The 17,068-nt window shown below is 30.0% G+C and overlaps 3 protein-coding genes across 5 annotated transcripts in view; 2 read left to right on the top strand and 1 right to left on the bottom strand.

Annotated features, from left to right (window-relative positions):
* Dyb (Dystrobrevin) overlaps positions 1-5,002 on the bottom strand; it is a 28,773-nt gene extending 23,771 nt beyond the window's left edge. For both annotated transcript variants that reach the window (XM_065511190.1, XM_065511191.1), the window contains exon 1: positions 4,638-5,002. The gene's annotated coding sequence lies outside the window, so the exon portion shown is untranslated. The remainder of the gene's footprint in view (positions 1-4,637) is intronic.
* A 632-nt stretch (positions 5,003-5,634) lies between these two features.
* On the top strand, positions 5,635-6,536 carry robl (roadblock). Of its 2 annotated transcripts, XM_065511584.1 has the most exons (4): positions 5,638-5,752; positions 5,825-5,853; positions 5,917-5,995; positions 6,171-6,536. In XM_065511584.1, the coding sequence occupies exons 2-4, from the start codon at positions 5,851-5,853 to the stop codon at positions 6,380-6,382; spliced, it is 294 nt and encodes a 97-aa protein (XP_065367656.1). In that variant the 5' UTR covers positions 5,638-5,752; positions 5,825-5,850; the 3' UTR covers positions 6,383-6,536. The 2 variants fall into 2 exon arrangements, with proteins under 2 accessions (XP_065367655.1, XP_065367656.1); XM_065511583.1 differs by having other exon boundaries at positions 5,635-5,853.
* A 3,055-nt stretch (positions 6,537-9,591) lies between these two features.
* LOC135959609 (uncharacterized) lies at positions 9,592-16,017 on the top strand. The gene is made up of 2 exons (XM_065510589.1): positions 9,592-10,138; positions 11,431-16,017. The coding sequence occupies exon 2, from the start codon at positions 12,434-12,436 to the stop codon at positions 13,904-13,906; it is 1,473 nt and encodes a 490-aa protein (XP_065366661.1). The 5' UTR covers positions 9,592-10,138; positions 11,431-12,433; the 3' UTR covers positions 13,907-16,017.
* The last annotated feature ends 1,051 nt before the right edge of the window (positions 16,018-17,068 follow it).

Raw genomic sequence — 17,068 nt, 5'->3', positions numbered from 1 at the left:
AGTGCTGTAAAACTGTAACATATCTGTGGGCATTATTAAATAAAAGCTTTCAGTTGATTTGATCGTAAGTTGGTAACGCTGTATTCGATTTCGAATATTCAGTTAAAGAACATTGTAGATAGTACACCACAGTATGTATTAGAAACCTCTAGACAGTTAAAGAGAAATCTAGAGTGCAGATGGCAGTGTTAAAATTGTAGCAGAGGTTGCAGTCGTTAGTGAGTTGATCAGAGACGCTTTTCGAATAAACATCATCTGAGTGCCTTAAAGTGTGTTGTGTTTTTCAAGTAAATTCGTGTACATTATAAATTGTGTCTGTAATTCTGAGAATTTATAAACCTGTATAAAAAACATTTAGTGGCTATTTAATTCTATGGTTGTTGTACATTTTAAATAAATAAAGAGTTGTTACAATTTGTAAACTACTAAACGGCTTTTATTTGCAATCAAAAGTATCCGGTTTATTTAAAGGAAATAAACTAGCGTTTTGAAAAGGTTAAAACGTAACAATATGTATGTAGCATACGATTTTTATAAATAAATTTAACATTTTGGAATCTTTGTGGGTATTCCAAAAATTACAAGCCATAACAATTGTAACTAAATTCAAATTTATCCTTGTTAATTTTTTTTTATTTTAATCGATCAATTTCTTTCTAACTTAATCAAATTTTTTGAGACAAAGGCGCATTGCCAATTTTGTTCTATGGGTCATACCAAGAAACCCCGGATTTTTCAAAATTAGTATTTTTCCAAAATATGTATTCTTTGAATCGATGATGATGTCGTGATGCTATTATTTTGACCTTTGATGCTAATACTATTACAATTTTTTTTAAATATTTTTCGATTTAAAATTCAATACTTATCGAAGTCGAAATACGCAAGATAGGATTTGATTTTAGACCTATGGTTTCTTGGGGAAAATTTCTTAGAATTTTCCGTAGAATGCGTTTCTGATATACGATTTTTTATGAAAAAAATCGACCCAGCCTAATGTACATACATATTTTAAAACAATATACGTATGTACTCTTTTTTACGCCTCTAATTTAGGGAATTTTATTTCGAATTCACATTATGGTAAAGATAATGTTGAGAAATAAATTTAAAAATAAACAAATTCACTTTTTGTTTGTTGGTTGTTATTGTGATATTTTTGTTAATGTTCACCTTTTTACACTCTGGATTTTAATTAAAATTCTTTAGGAATGCGTATTATCATTCTCAAATACAACTTATTGCTCCACTCAACCATTATAATACTAAATGAGGTACAATATGTATTTTAGTAGAAGTATATTTTAGTTTAATACTTAATGAAAACAATTATCGTATTATTATTTTTTTATATGTATGTACATTTCTATGTACGAATATGTATGCGTTTTATATTTATTTATTATAAATATAAAAAAATAATAATAATAATATGCAAATATACAAACATCATCACACTTGAAACATTTTGTTTTTAATTTTTTGACTAAACAGAAGGAAAACAAATCAAAATAGACGGTGACATCATTTATAGTAAACGCCAATTTTAGAATTAAATAAAATGAGACTATTTAAAGCTAAAGCTGAACGACAAGCGATCGATATCAGCACAGCAGCACAACAATAACAACAACAATTAAATGGAGAAACAAGGTGGATGAATGGATAATAGATAGATAGATATGTAACTATCATTTCAATAGTTGTTATGTAAATACATATTTATAATAGGCTGTTTGTTACATATTTCAATATGTATTGTATGCGAATATAAATAATGTCAGGATTGAACTCCCTATTTTAAAATGCATTTTTTCGTGTGTCTTATAAGAAAGAATAGTAATAATTATCCCATGATTATCAAATGATTGTATATCTATATATTTTGTTCACTTAGCTCAATATGCATTCTGTCCAAAAACTTCTATTATTTTAACTGTCAAGGTACGACCACCTCAAAGGGGAAATATTTGTAAGTCGTACACTATACAAATTTTCGTTGGTACTTAGTTTTATTTTAATTTATACTGTTTAATCTCATGAAATACTTGTAAGAGTAAACAATGCCAAACAGATTTGTGCTAAAATTGTGGATTCGAGTAAATAGTTGCCATCTGTGAAGGTAGTTAAACAAATCTGTTAATTCTATTCAGTTTGAAATTAAACAAATATTAATTGCATATAATCGTAATTCATTAGAAATATATTACGCGAGAAATACAATATGGCTAGTTATTTGCTAGAATACTTTTTTGGGGATTGAAAAATAGTATTTTTTCCATATATTAAAGCAGCCTGTCAAAACAAGTGCAACAAATTTTCAGGATATTTTCCTAAAGAATGTTTAAGAAGCATGTTACAATGTTTGCAAATAACCTAGGGGTCGTTTGTTATCGCTAAATTAGGAAATATAAATCATACAGTGACACATTTTTCTAATTTAATTGTAATAAACATAAAGTATTCTAAATTTTATAGATCAATCACATCATTTTTTATTACATATTAAAATTATATTCAACAACCATCAACAATCTTTATTGTCTAATTTACAAATAATAAAAATATGAATTTGGCTTCCCCATATTCTAATTCCTAATAATAGTAAGTTAAATAGATGATATTTACAATAGACCTTGGCATTCCAATTTGCCAATTGTCTAAAATTTTGGTATTCAGTGATATTCTTTATATATGTATGTTCTATATACATATATAAAAATGAAATGATCCATGTATGTAATGGCATCACGTGAGAACGGTTGAAGCGATTTGGCTAATTTTTTTATTCGATTCGAAATTTTCAGGAGATGGTTTGTAAAGAAAAAAATTTCAAAAATTCAGTATGCTGTTCAAATTTAGATATTTGCAAACAAATAAGAACAGGCAGGTGTATGTGAGTTGGGGAAACTTGTAGAACTAACAATTGTAAATGCTACCGGGCGGAGCCGGGGCTTTCAACTAGTAGTTGTATATAAATTATTGTTCTTACCTTTGGATTTATAAAATAAAAAAAATATCTTTCCTTTATTAAATTGGAAAATAAAATTGGTTGTTTACTGATACATTGAATGTTTTAAATATATGACCACCACTGTATGTATTTATAAGTATGTTGTAAATTTGTGCACCAGTGAGTATAAAAAATCATGGTAGCGTGAAAATATTGTAAATTTAAGGCTTTGAAAGCTTTTTAAACTGTAAACAAAACCAACATATAAACTATGTATTAGGGTATCCAAATTTTTATAACTTTCTTTACTCATATAGAACAATAATAACAATATCTGTTATTATTAATAATATTTAAGACTAAAGTAAATCAAAATCAAAACATAGTATTGATTACAATTTTATATCTAAACTAAAATTAAGAAACCTAGAATACCTCATATATACCGATATCTTCGAGAATAAGGGACACATTGGAAAAGAAGTAGTCAAATGCAGGTGACATCTTCTATATATACAAATATGAAATGGTCCATGTATGTAATTGCATCACGTGAGAACTTCTGGAGCGATTTGGCTCATTTTTTTTTATTCGATTCGAAATTTTCATTTGAAAAGAAAAAAATCAAAAATTCGGAAATTTTGGTTTTTAATATAGGTATTTCCTTTTTTTCACTTCTCACTTTTCTTAATAAGAGACATTTTTCGGATAAACTTGAATAACTAACATTAGTAAATAGCTACCGGGTCGTCTAGTTTTTAAATAAATTTTGAAAACCACGCTTTTGGCTGCTCTCTCTTAGTTTTAGACTCTAAAATTTAGAGCTATATGTAGAAACTTAATTACTCATATATTTAGAAAATGATCTGATCATTATTGATATCATTGAATAGTGATTCAAAATAGCTTTTATATGATAAATAATATGGTTCAGTTTATTATCATTGAGAACCAAAAATTCCTTTTTGAATTTATATGACAGTACTTCAGAAAATTCTGATAAGAGAAAGTGATTTTAGCGAAGCCGATGTTCGATACAACCCAGAGTTATAAGTACCTTCGCACGGCCATAGGCCGGCTATATACAAGATATGAATTAACAGAAAAAAAATATGAAAATAGGTATAAACTGTTACTAGGATCGATCTTTATTTGTTCCGAGATTTATGCCCGTTAAAGTGATTTTCGGAAGTTCACCTTATTGGCACACAATTTTTAAATGTAAAATTTTTAATTAGGCTTAATTAAGTTCATTTATTATAATTCATCTGGGGGAATTTGTGGTGTAAAATTTTGTGATGATCAGGAGTGGCTCCCATAAACTAGAGTTTTAACCTTCCACTGAGAACTGTATCTGGCAACCCTAAACTAATGTTTCTTTTAGGTCGAAGTTCGAAAGGAGTGCGCACGTATTACTTCGCCGAATCAGAGAGTACCTATTAGTGGGGAGTGGACTGCTTTTTGATTGAAAAAAATATGCAGTTCTAACAATTAATTTCTTTTAAATATTGAAGATAAAAAAAATAGTATTTTTCTTTCTTCCTTTTCTACGCTTATTATTACAGTTTGCACATATGGATGGATGGATACATTTTAATTAACCTGTTATCAGTTTTATTTCAGTATATCTGCCACAACAGAAATAAGTCGTGTGTATTTTTTGTTTTATTGTTATTTATTTTACCTGTTTATAAAAAAACGGACTATTTTTTCTTAACAGACAATGTCGCAGTTGCAGCGCAGCACCAGTAAAACAACAACCAACTTTTTATTTTTTTTTTTTCACTACACAAACAACAAACACACTAAATAACCAACCACACACTCTCACACTTGATATTTTTCACTTATTAACTTTATTTTTTTTCTTATTTTACTTATTATTAACATAATTTTGCTCAAATTGATGGAAACATTATTGCCTTTTCTTTCTGCAAATTATATTTTGTAATTTATATATTTATTTTATGAAAAGATATATATTTTTTTGCTAATTTTTTACTTGAAAAAAATTTCGCGTGCACTTTTCAATACCGTCTTCTTTCTTCTCGAATTGCTCACTCACTAAGAAAGAGAAAAACATAAATATATAAAATCAGAACAGGGTTGCCAAGAGTAGGACAGTAATTTCCAATTCGTACTTTTCTGGTAGAAAATAATTCCATTGTACCTGGTCTATTATCCAAAAAAGTGTTAGAAAGTGGTTTATTTTAAATCGATTCGTTTCGCAGCACTATTTTTTGTGTTCGTAGAAAAAATTGCAAATTTTGATTGGTTCGCGAAACTTTGGAAAAACAAAAAACGCGGTGTTTTTTACATGGTGCATTATTGTGTATTCTATTTATTATCATTTAATCATTTATTTCTTAAAGTGGTGAAATAGAAAATACAATTTTATTCATAGCATTCATTTACCGTTACTCGGGAAAGTACACGGCATTACCTATATCCTGCATTGCCATTCACAGAGCTGTATATTCTTGTACTTAAACAGCATTATCTTTTCAAGTTGTATTTATGTGGATTAGTATTGTGGTATATACAATGATACTATTTTTGCAATTGTGTTTATTTGGTCGATGACGAAAGACAACCATAGAGAGTTAGAGAAAGGAAAGTTAATTTAGTTAAGTTGAAAAATACTGTCTTTTCGCACATACAAGTCATATTTATTAGTTTTTTGAAACTAATCTTGTCTCGCAAACTAGGCTTTTTGACAGCAGGTGTAGTGTTTTGACAATCGAGTTTCATCTCTGTCGATGTCTTTACCCTATGACGACGACTAACAACAAAGCAAATGTAAAAAATCCAGCTGACACTCCTCATATTTATTAGTAATAAATAAGTTTTTTTTGTTTCTCTCAATTTCAGAAAAATTAAAATCAATATCCAAAATAATGGTGGGAAAATATTAATTATTTAATATTGCTTACAAAATCTTAATTCTAACTATTTCATTTTAGTCTCAAGAAGTTGAAGAAATTCTAAAACGCATCCAATCACATAAAGGTGTTGTCGGCACTATAGTGGTCAACAACGAAGGTAAGTGTATAATTTTGTTGTTTCTTTAAAATTGGAATTTTTTGAGAACGTTTGGGGAATGTATTTATTACAAATAAAGAAAATCCAACAATATAATTTACAAGTCTGAATGAACATTAATTACCCTAGTTTAGTTTTCATTTGCAATTTGTAATAAAGAGTTTTTTTCTTCTAGGCATTCCAGTTAAATCAACCCTTGATAACACTACAACAGTGCAATATGCCGGTTTAATGAGCCAACTGGCTGATAAAGCACGAAGTGTTGTACGGGACCTGGATCCATCAAATGATTTAACATTTTTAAGAGTTCGTTCAAAGAAGCATGAAATAATGGTTGCTCCTGATAAGGACTTTATTTTAATTGTCATTCAGAATCCAACTGACTAAGCAGTTTGTTTCATCATTTTATTGTATTTTAGTTAATATAACAAACTTATTTTGCGGGAACTATCAATTTCCTTTTGATAACAAAAAATACGTTGAACCTTCCCGTAATTTATTAAAATCTGTATCAATGAATAAAAATACTGAAAAAAAGAAATATTTGTCAGATTTTTTTTTTATATTATCTTATAGTGCTTTCTGAAACTCCCCGACGCCTGTAAATTTGAAATTTGGAATACTTATAAAATTTGATAAATGTTCATATGTATAATATACACAATTTAATAATTAAGCTTATACAAAATTTGCATTTCACATGAACAAATTTATGTAGAACGGGACAGAAATTTTCTTTCTACTCTGGAAATTTATCAGGCCTGTCTGTCACAGATTTTCTTCGGAATGGTTTCAATTAAGTTGTTTTAATTCCGATCGATTTCGTTGGTTGGTTCTTCAGATTCTGTGTAATTAATTCCAAAAATATTCAGCCCAATTATGAATAAAAATTTACCCGGGGTATTTTTCCCATTGAATTTTAGTAGGAAAAATGGGAAAAAACTCCCGGGGAATTTTTATTCATAATTGGGCTGATTATTTCTGATTTTAATTTGACAGTGTTTTTTGTATTAAAATAAAAGTGAAGTTTTTGGTACAGGAATGGATTAAAAATTTTAGAAAAACAATTACAAAGAAATATCAGTTCCACTTTGAAAATTGAAAGTGGTTTCATCCGAACGAAATTTACTTTTTCTGAAGAGGCGAAATGCGGAATTAATTCCACTTTCTATCGGAATGGAATTCAGTGACAGACCTATAGGTAGATATATCAAGATTTTCCAAAACTCATAGATTCAAAATGTAGTTTTTAAATCACAATATCGGTATTCACAATGTAGAGTACTAGTCCTGGTAATGTAGTAAATTGAAATGTTTGTCAATAAATATTGCTTTTTTACTAGGCTAAGTACTTTACAATGTGAATACCGCTATTGTTAATAAATAGCACCAATTAATATTATAGGTATGAAAAGTATTTTGAAGCACCACTGTTCAATGATATTGATGGGAGAAAATTACTCTTATATACAGTAATATTAATTAAAGTCACAGGTAATAACTCCTTAACAGATAGTTTGCAAATTTTTTTACAAATGCAACAAAATTAATAAATTATATACCTATATACACGCTATGTTGTCATTATCTCAATTTATGACCAAAAATATTTCCATCAGATCTTCGTTGAAGGTCTTCTTCCAGTTCCTTCGATTGTTTAAATTTTAAAAGTTTGAGGACGCCCGCACAGTGGTATAGAAAAAAAATGGAGGGAAATAAATCTGTAACTTCTAAACGCTTAGTCCGATTTGACATGCGCAAAGAGGAATTCATGTCGAGTTCTGGGTTTGAGTTTTGATCTCATGGACCCACCAGAGGCGCGGCCAGGGGATCCCGAAGTAGGACACCTCGGGTATGTTAAATTTTAAAACGATTATATAGGTATTTCTTCTTTTGGGTTGCGATTTAAAAAAAAATACATATAAAGAATCTCATCACCAAGCACTATCGTAGCTATCAATATCTCTTATAGCATAGGAGATATTAGGATTGAAAATTAAATTTTCAACCCACCCTAATCCAGTTTTTTTATATCAAGGGTCCAAATATTTTTTTTTTTTATTGGACCAGATCCCAGTTCAAAACTACAAACAAGATGATATGCTCAGGCTGCAACAACGCTTTGTGGTTACAAGAGTATATCCCAATTACATCTTGTATTCATCTAAATTTAATAAATTCAGATGTTTTTTTATTATTCATTTTCTAATTTCGAATCAACAAGAACACCAACCACTGATTGGGATTTTATGTCCCAAGAAAAATGTTATATTGGGAGATTATTTTTATATTTTCCCAAGATAAAAGGACGATTTCAGGATTTCTGAGTAGTATGTAGAAAGAAACATACATATTTTTTTATTCCATCCACATCTTTTAGAATATGCAAAAATTTCACCGTTTCAGAAAAACACTTTTTGGGGAATTTGTTTTTATTTTGTTTATTTTGTCTTGCTTTTATTTGACATTCTCAGCATGAAAAGAGTACTAAAATTTTAATAATAATTTTTAGTAAATACGAAAAAAACAATTCTGCTTGTGCCAGTTAAATTTTGCAGCACTTTTTTAGTGATGACAAAACGAACGAAATTTTTTAAAATTTGGCAGCACTTTTTAGTGATTCCCATATTATTTTTTTTTAAAGTTCGCATAAAAAATAGCGGACCCGTCGTCTTCTTTCTTCCTAGGAAAAAAAAATGTGGCTGGCGGCGGCAGCAGCGCGCAAGGAGACGACGACCGACGCAGCGCAACGGACGGACGACGGAGAACGACGATGGACGGACGGGTGGGGAAAGAAAAATAAATCATCCCCCATATTGTTTGGTATTTTTTTTAAATTAATCTTTTATTAGCAGGCTGGAATTTGTACAAGTTTTTGATTTTTTATATAAATTTAAGTAAATATTATAATTAAACACTATTATTCTTTGTAATTAATATATATTTTATTGGCCTACAGAGGCTTCATATGTTACGTGAAATTAAATAAATAAATAAATAAATAAAAAATAGTGGTGAATAAAAAATCGTGGTGAATTTATGAAATTCACCACAAATACCGTTATGTCAAATTTTTCAAGGTCATTGCAATTGTCATCCTAAAAGTAGGCAATGGCTTTTGTTACTCCTATTTAAACGTTGGTTGTTGAATTAGAAAAAAAATTAATGATTATGTGTCATCCTATGTTTAAATTTTATAAGGTCTTTCTTAATATAAATAAATAAATATATTTTATATAAAAGTATATTTATTAGTTTGCTGCACAGGCAGCCAAATCGATCTTCGCAATAAAAATTACACACCGCCAGTTGCCGCCGTAAAACTTGATTGACTGACACAGGAGTAAAAAATAAAAGAATTTTTTAAACTTTTCAAAAAAGGAAAATTAAATTACGTTTAAAATTAACAATTAAATAAAAAACTAGAATATTATAAAATAAGAACGATTAAAAAAAATAAATAATAGTAATATGAAAAAAAATTATTAATAAAAAAAAATATTTTGGATCCCTGTTACAATGACAAGGCATTCAAGAATGAAACTCTGTTTTTTGACTGTGTTATCATACCCCTGTGAGTGTTCATTTTGAAAAGAGGCTGCACAAACGAAAAGTTTTGTTGGCTCGCCCTGTTTTTTCCTTGTCGTTCGTGTGAAGTTTTTTTAATTAAATTTTCTTCAGAAATATTAAATAAATATATGCGTTTTAAAATAAATTGAATTATTAACAAAAGTAATATAGAAATCATTCTCGGCATTAGTACACTGAAATTGAACGGAACAAATAAAGTAAAAATTAAAAAACACGTTTCACGAACACAACTTGCAACTCAAAATGGCGTAATCGCTGTAACAAATCGTTTGAACAAAAGATTAAATTTCACAAAAAGTCAATAACGAATTTTCTGCAAAAATAATAAAGTGATAGAGTCAAATAAATAAATATCTATTAGATCCACTTGAAAATCTCCTATAACAATTTCAACAAAATTTATTTCTAATAAGTCTGAGTGAGCCTCAAGAAAATAAAAAATATGTATTTATGAGTGATCACTTTTTTCTTTCATTTATCGACGGCTGGCTTCATAAGGTTGGCGTATAAGTGTGTGTAAAAATAATATACAGTGGGGCAGCTTTTAATATTGTGAGTAAAAAATATATCTGTAAAGTGTTGAATCACAATTGAAATTTCTTTATTTTTAATTTAAATACAGTGGAATTTTTTTGTTGGTCCTCTTAGTGAATAAAATATTTCGATTTATTCACAACAAAAATATTACTGATAATTTGTAAGTATGTAATGAATATTAATTTCTATGTACATACATACATATGTAGGTAGATACATACATTTCAACTTTAAAGTGCAGACAAAAATTGATATTCCATAAAATGCATTTAAAATGTGTGCATTATATGTATGTATGTATATAGTAATCACATACTCATACTTTCAGGTATATAATATACATATGTGTATGTGTCTACAATGGACAATATACCTACGATGTGTATATACTTCATATACGAAGTGTTTTACAAAAAAAAAAAACATATGTACATACAAATGTTCATGTAAATATGTATGTGTTTATAAAACATACTCTCTCAATATCAAATTTAAGTGCATATCCTTTTTTAAAATCATTACAAAATTTCCTTTCTACTATAGTCAATTGGAATTTTACAAACTTAAAGTGTGATAGCTTTTATTTTATTTATATTTTTAATGCATATATCGATTCCATATATTGTACAACATACAGATATGTAATATCTACAATGCTTCATTTAATATCCTTTTGTAAGAAATCGACAACTATTGAAAAAAAAAATAACTAATCTAAAGATACCTACATAAAGAAGAAATTGATTTATAATTCCAAATGTATGTACATATCTGTAGGTATAAAAAAGTATAATTATCCAAATTCTTTAAAAAATTACTAAATAACTCTTCAAAGTTGTGAAAAATTTCAAACCCTCTACTATCGATTTTGATATAAGAAATAAACATCTGTTTGATGAGAAGACCAAAATTCAAACAAAGCAACTTTATGTACATACTTTTATACATATCTCATACATACGAACATGAGTGTATATTACATTGTATGAATATGTGTTTATTTACAAAAATATCTATCTTCATAATATGTACGTGTGTGCATACAACAATCATACATACGATAATATGAAATATTATGTAGAAACTACGTTTGCAAAAACTTCTTTCCATTCTATTAGGAATTACCACGAAGATCATGATTTTGATTTGTGGTAGTGCAATCTTATACATTAAAATTTATTTATAATTCGATTAGGACATTTAGTGATTACCTCATCCTAATTTTTCTTCAAAAACTTTAAGCATGTAAACATTTTAAAAAATAAGACATTAATTTAGATTTTCTTTAAATTTCAAACTCATTTTAGTTATCAACAATCATTAATTGGAAAAGGATCAGCAGCAGACTTTTGTTAGTTCTATCGTCTTTATAGAACTCATCGAACATTTGCAGATACACTGATGATTACCGCTTGAAAGACGACGAATGTGACGACGACAAAAACAAAGAAATCGCTCACATCGGATTACAAACATCTGCTTTAGTGGATACATAAACGGCAGAATATTAAATACGTAAAACTGCGTAAACAAAAAAAAACTACTAAAACATTTAGCCAACCTGTCACCACCTATCCATCGCATTTTCATGTCAAGCAGCTCAGCAGAGTATACTCATATTGCGATATTTGCTGTTCTTTCTCCTTGCTGTATGTATTTCATGTTTGCGCTATAGGAAAATGCAAACATTTCAAGAGAAATAAAAACAACACTTATGAAACGTAATTGAGCCGACAACGAAAGTAGTAATAAACGTTAATACCCATCAAACGCAAAGTTTAGCTTTGTTCACGGTTTGTACACTCTCGTACAAAAAAGTTTATGCTGAACATCTACAAGCAGTAAAAATGTGGCGAAAACAGAAGCTTTAATGAGTTACATATCTCGAAGTGTATGTTCCTTTGACGAAGAGAAATCATAGCGAACCTACTCGAATTGAATGTACAATTTGTATTTCTTTCGGCTCTCAAGCGAATAAGAAACCGTTTTCACTGTTTTCTCTTGCCAGCTGTAGTAGTCTCTCTCATTTTTGATTTTGGATGATAAGTCGTACAGTAACTGAATCAAATTTTATAAAGAATAACTAAAGTAACTTATAGAGAAACGCAACTGTGCATAAATTGTGCCAAACAAATTAAAGTTTAAACAGCAATTAGTACCATTAGACTATTGATATAAGAACATTTATAGAACGCTTATTGAACCATAGTATTCCAAACAGTTACAAGCTTTCCCAGAGAGAACAGGGAATACGGGAAACATATAAGAAAAGATAGTTAAACATTTTACCTCGCGTTAGCAAAATTCCAAATGAAAACACTACTTCTAAGTTCGGACGATATTCAAAACTTTAGGAAACTTATATACGATCCAAAAGTGGCGAATTTGGGCACCTCCAGCACGGAGGACGCCAGTTTGATGGCGTTACAGTACTATCTCAAGCATCCCGGTAATTACACAAGCTCAGCTCCATCATCAGCGGCAATTCCAACATCACAGGTTCAAGTACAGCGATCATCTACTCAGCATCAACAGCCTACTTATCCGACGGCGGTAACGACAAGCCACAGTGTCGTCACTCCTCAACAAGCAGGAGTTGTTGTTGTCAGCAGTAGCAACAACAGCAACGGTGTTAATGCCCAAGCACACGCGCACGCCCACCACCATTTATTAGCTCAGTCACAGACACAACTAAAGCAGTTGCAGTTGAAACAGCCAACAATACATCAGCACCATCAACATGCGGCCAGCTTCCATCACCCATACTATCAGCAGCATACATCGTCAACTCCCGCACATACGACAACTCATGCCACTCACGGCCACAGTTCACACAGCACTGCCCACAGCCATAGCTACAGCCACTCAGTGCCCGTGCACGCTCTCAACCAGAACTCAAACTTCTCAGCAGCCAGCAGCAGCACTGGAGGAGGGACAGCATCTAGTCACGCTCCCACTCAGCAGTCCAATACGACTGGTTCCAGCCTATCCCCGCCTGGAACTACAGCTAGCGCCCGCACTACGCCCGCCAGTGGATCCAGCAGCTCAGGCGCATCAGTTAACAGCAGTGGCGGAACCAATGGTCGAGCCAGCGCCGTTAGCGGAGCAAAGAAATTAAAAACAGAGCCTGTTTTGTCACAATTTCATCAAACAGAACGCCTGTCATTCGCCAATGCCCAGGTGAGTTGGACTGAGGATCACTGGAGACGTGTTGTCTTCCAGGACGAGAGAAAATTCAACTTGGACGGGCCTGATGGCTTTTCCTATTATTTTCACGATTTGCGCAACTATGAACGGACGCTGTCCCAAAGACCCCGCGGCAACTCTGTGTACATATATCTAGTGATAACGGCTGGTGGCCCCATTCATTTAGAAGTCACGACTGCAAAACTAAAAACAGAAACGTGTGTGGAGACTATTCTAAGGGAACGAGCTAATATTGTAGCCAAATTAGGTGGTAACGCCGACTTTTTCCTCCAAGATCACAATTGGACAACAAACGCACTGCCCTCTGTCCAAGAGTGGCTTAATGCCGAGGGCATTAAAACTCAAAAATGGCCAACAGTAGCGCACGATCTGAATATAATGGAGGGCATATGGGGCTGGCTTATACGAGAGGTGTTCGATGGCGGTCGGAAGTTTTCGCGTAAAGACGATTTGATATTTCGTATACGCGAAGCGTGGTCTCGGCTGCCAATGGAATTGATAAGTAACTTGTATACAACGCTGCCAGAACGAATGACACAACTCTACTATACCCGCGGCTCATACACAAACTGTTGACAGCCGCTGGTGGTTAAAAGGTTTATCGAGATCATCACTATCATCGTCGTCATCGTCATCCTATGCAGTATGCTGGCTTTTTTTAAACAAAAATATGTTCTTGTAAATATTTAAAAAAAAAACAAACAAACAAATGCATGAAATTAAAAACTAACAATAAAGAAGAAAAAACACATGAATGAGGGCGGGCCATATGAAAAATATTTCAATATATTTAAAATAAAACTAACAAATCCATAATTAATCCATAAGTAATAGTAAAATAGCAATATAAGTATATTTCGCTGTTGAAATGATGATAAACGGACAAATGAAAATACCGTTTGATCTTTCGTAGCGAAATGCGCGCTTCGACTCGCTTGTGATGGGTGTATATGACACATACACCCCCACACACACACATACACACTACATATTTTGATCATCTCAAACTCCTTTGCATTCAAACACAACACAACATATTTACATCATACTAATCATCTTAAACTTAATCTTAATCATACTTTCCGAATGAATAAATAATAGCTTTAAGATGTGCAACAAAAAAGATACATTTCAATTTTGTGGTACCAACAATGAATGATTCAATTAGGTATGAATAAAAAAGAACCCTTAATTGATGTTGTAAAAAAAAAACTGAACTAAACAACTATTTTTCAATAAAATTTGTTGAAATTTCTTTGTAATTTTATTACATCCTTCTTATTTATATTCCATTTTCTCTTCTTCAACCACTTTACCACAAAATATACAGAGGTGTCACGAAACAGAAGATAATCAAGTTTTGTACTTCTCTCATTCTTTCGGAACTGCCTTTTGTTTATATTTTTGCAGCATGTAAAATAAAGTGATTTACTTTAACACACAACAAATTAGTTACCAAAAATTATTATACATTCTCTTTCCATGAGTGCTGCCCCAGGAACTGATTTTAGCTTTTTTGAAATGTCAAAATTGTCACCTTTGTATAATTTGTATAATTTGTAACCTTACTTACTTCCTTCCTTAAATCCACTCTTCATTTCCCTACTAATTTCAAATGAATTATAACATAAATTAGTATTTTAATAGTTTAATTTCTAGTTTATCATTTAAGTAGGAAACCACCCTTTTCCAAATATTGTAGCTTGTTTTCCGTTTCAATGATTTTATCATTATTTTTTTATTATTATTAATATTATTACTACATATTATTTAAAAAATTGTATAACTTATTTTTGTTTTAAAATTGTTTATTGTTTTTGGTTGCACTACAACAACAATTACTACTATTACTACTACTAAACGAACAAAATTATTAATTCTATATAAATAATAAAAATTGAAGTAACTAAAGTATTAAAAAAACATACAAACAAACAAACAATTATAACTAAAAATATTAAACAAAAAGAATTTGTGTAGGGTATGAAAACAATGAGCTAGAGAAAATAATAAAAATTTAATAATTATTATTAAAACATATAAAAACTGATGCTTTTATTATACTGAATTTACTACAATATGTACACACAACAATACAGCAAAACTACAACAACCATCAACTTAAAATTAAACTAAATAAAATAAAATACCATTCAACAACATTAATTCGTTTAGAACGAACGGACGAACGAACGAACAACATACAAAACCTATAAACCAAACAATTGCAACATCCAAAATCTTTTAATTAAACTAAACTGTGTGTTTGTTCATCTCCTTGACAAACGAAATAAGTCTACAACTATAATTACTAGCAATATCAGGTTAAAAAAAGAAAGAAATAATTAAATTAAATACATAAATAACCAATAGATATATATACATACATACAAACAAACATATATTATACAGTATAGTATATTGAGAGATATAAATTAAGAAGAATACTTCAAATACATACAAGAAATTATACTAATTAATATCTGATAACTTTCTCCAAAATACTAAATACTACTACTATTTTTTAAGGCATAGATACAATTATTTTAAGTTTTGGTAAAATGTGATTATGTTTGTTTAAGAAATAATGAGAGAGAGAGAATTTAACGATTTCAAAAACAAATAAAAATCAAATAAATTGCGATGAATTAAAGCACCCTGAAATACGTAATCAAAAATAATGAAAATTGTGTTTCTTTTTAGGGTTGAACAACAATGCAGCTAAAAAACTAAATTAGTTTTCAACAAAACTATACATATACAATTTCTAAAATATTAGTTTGTGTTATTCATTAAATTTTAATATATTACGGGCCATTTATGGTCAATCATTTGTTACCAAATTTGAATAAATATCAGATCATTTTTATTTTTTACCCAACGTTTCGTTTGCTTACTTCAAAATTCTTCAGGGAATATTTTATTGTTGAATTGACATGTTTACATGTTTTAATTATCTATTATTAAAAAACTGCACTTCACGACACAGAAATAATATCTGGTTTATTTAACTAAGTGAGACATGTTTTGTATATTTTATTTCGCTTCGTTCTCATTCATATTGAATAAATAATCAATTTGAATTTAATGGTCTGTAACGTTATACAGTTCTAGTTATATCCGTTAGATTATTCATGAGACTTCTAGCAGATGGCGCTGTGTATATAGTAAATAGTAACAGCTAATTGTGAGTAAGTTAGGCACGCCTGCTTTAGGTATAAATATGTAAGGCGTAGGCGTTTTACGACGACAGTTTCGTTCTAGATTAATGAAACAGGTTGAATAATTTCTTTAATCTAGTACGAAATTGTCGTTGTCGTAAAACGACTACGCCTTACATGATAAGGATGATTGTATCTTTTAGAAGAAAACTTATAAAGAAATTCCCAAAAATTTCCGACAAACATTTCTCGAAAATTAACAAATTTTTCCCGTGTAGGAACCCTAGTTCAGTAGTTTAAAAATTGTAACAACTATTTATTTAAATTTACACTACAATTTAAATAGGCTGAATATTCAGATACGTTTCGATGGCCAAATTTGTTGCTAATTGAATTATTTTATAATATCCATAGATTTTTTTCGGTTCTAGCAACAGATAGTCAATGAAGTACATATTACTGTTGAAATAACCGAATTATATAGTATATATAATAAAGAAATAATTAAGATACCTAACATTACAACTTTTAGGGATATTCAATAAGTATTATTCATATTTAGAGAAAATAATAACGA

This window comes from Calliphora vicina, chromosome 5 (genome assembly GCF_958450345.1).
Source record: "Calliphora vicina chromosome 5, idCalVici1.1, whole genome shotgun sequence".
Lineage (NCBI taxonomy): Eukaryota > Metazoa > Arthropoda > Insecta > Diptera > Calliphoridae > Calliphora > Calliphora vicina.
This window is presented reverse-complemented; position numbering and strand designations above follow the sequence as displayed.

Excerpts from the sequence above, each read along its gene's own strand:
- LOC135959609 (XM_065510589.1), top strand. The coding sequence starts at position 12,434 with ATGAAAACACTACTTCTAAGTTCGGACGATATTCAAAACTTTAGGAAA.
- robl (XM_065511583.1), top strand. Across the intron at positions 5,996-6,170 it reads TATAGTGGTCAACAACGAAG|GCATTCCAGTTAAATCAACC; the intron begins GTAAGTGTATAA and ends TTTTTCTTCTAG.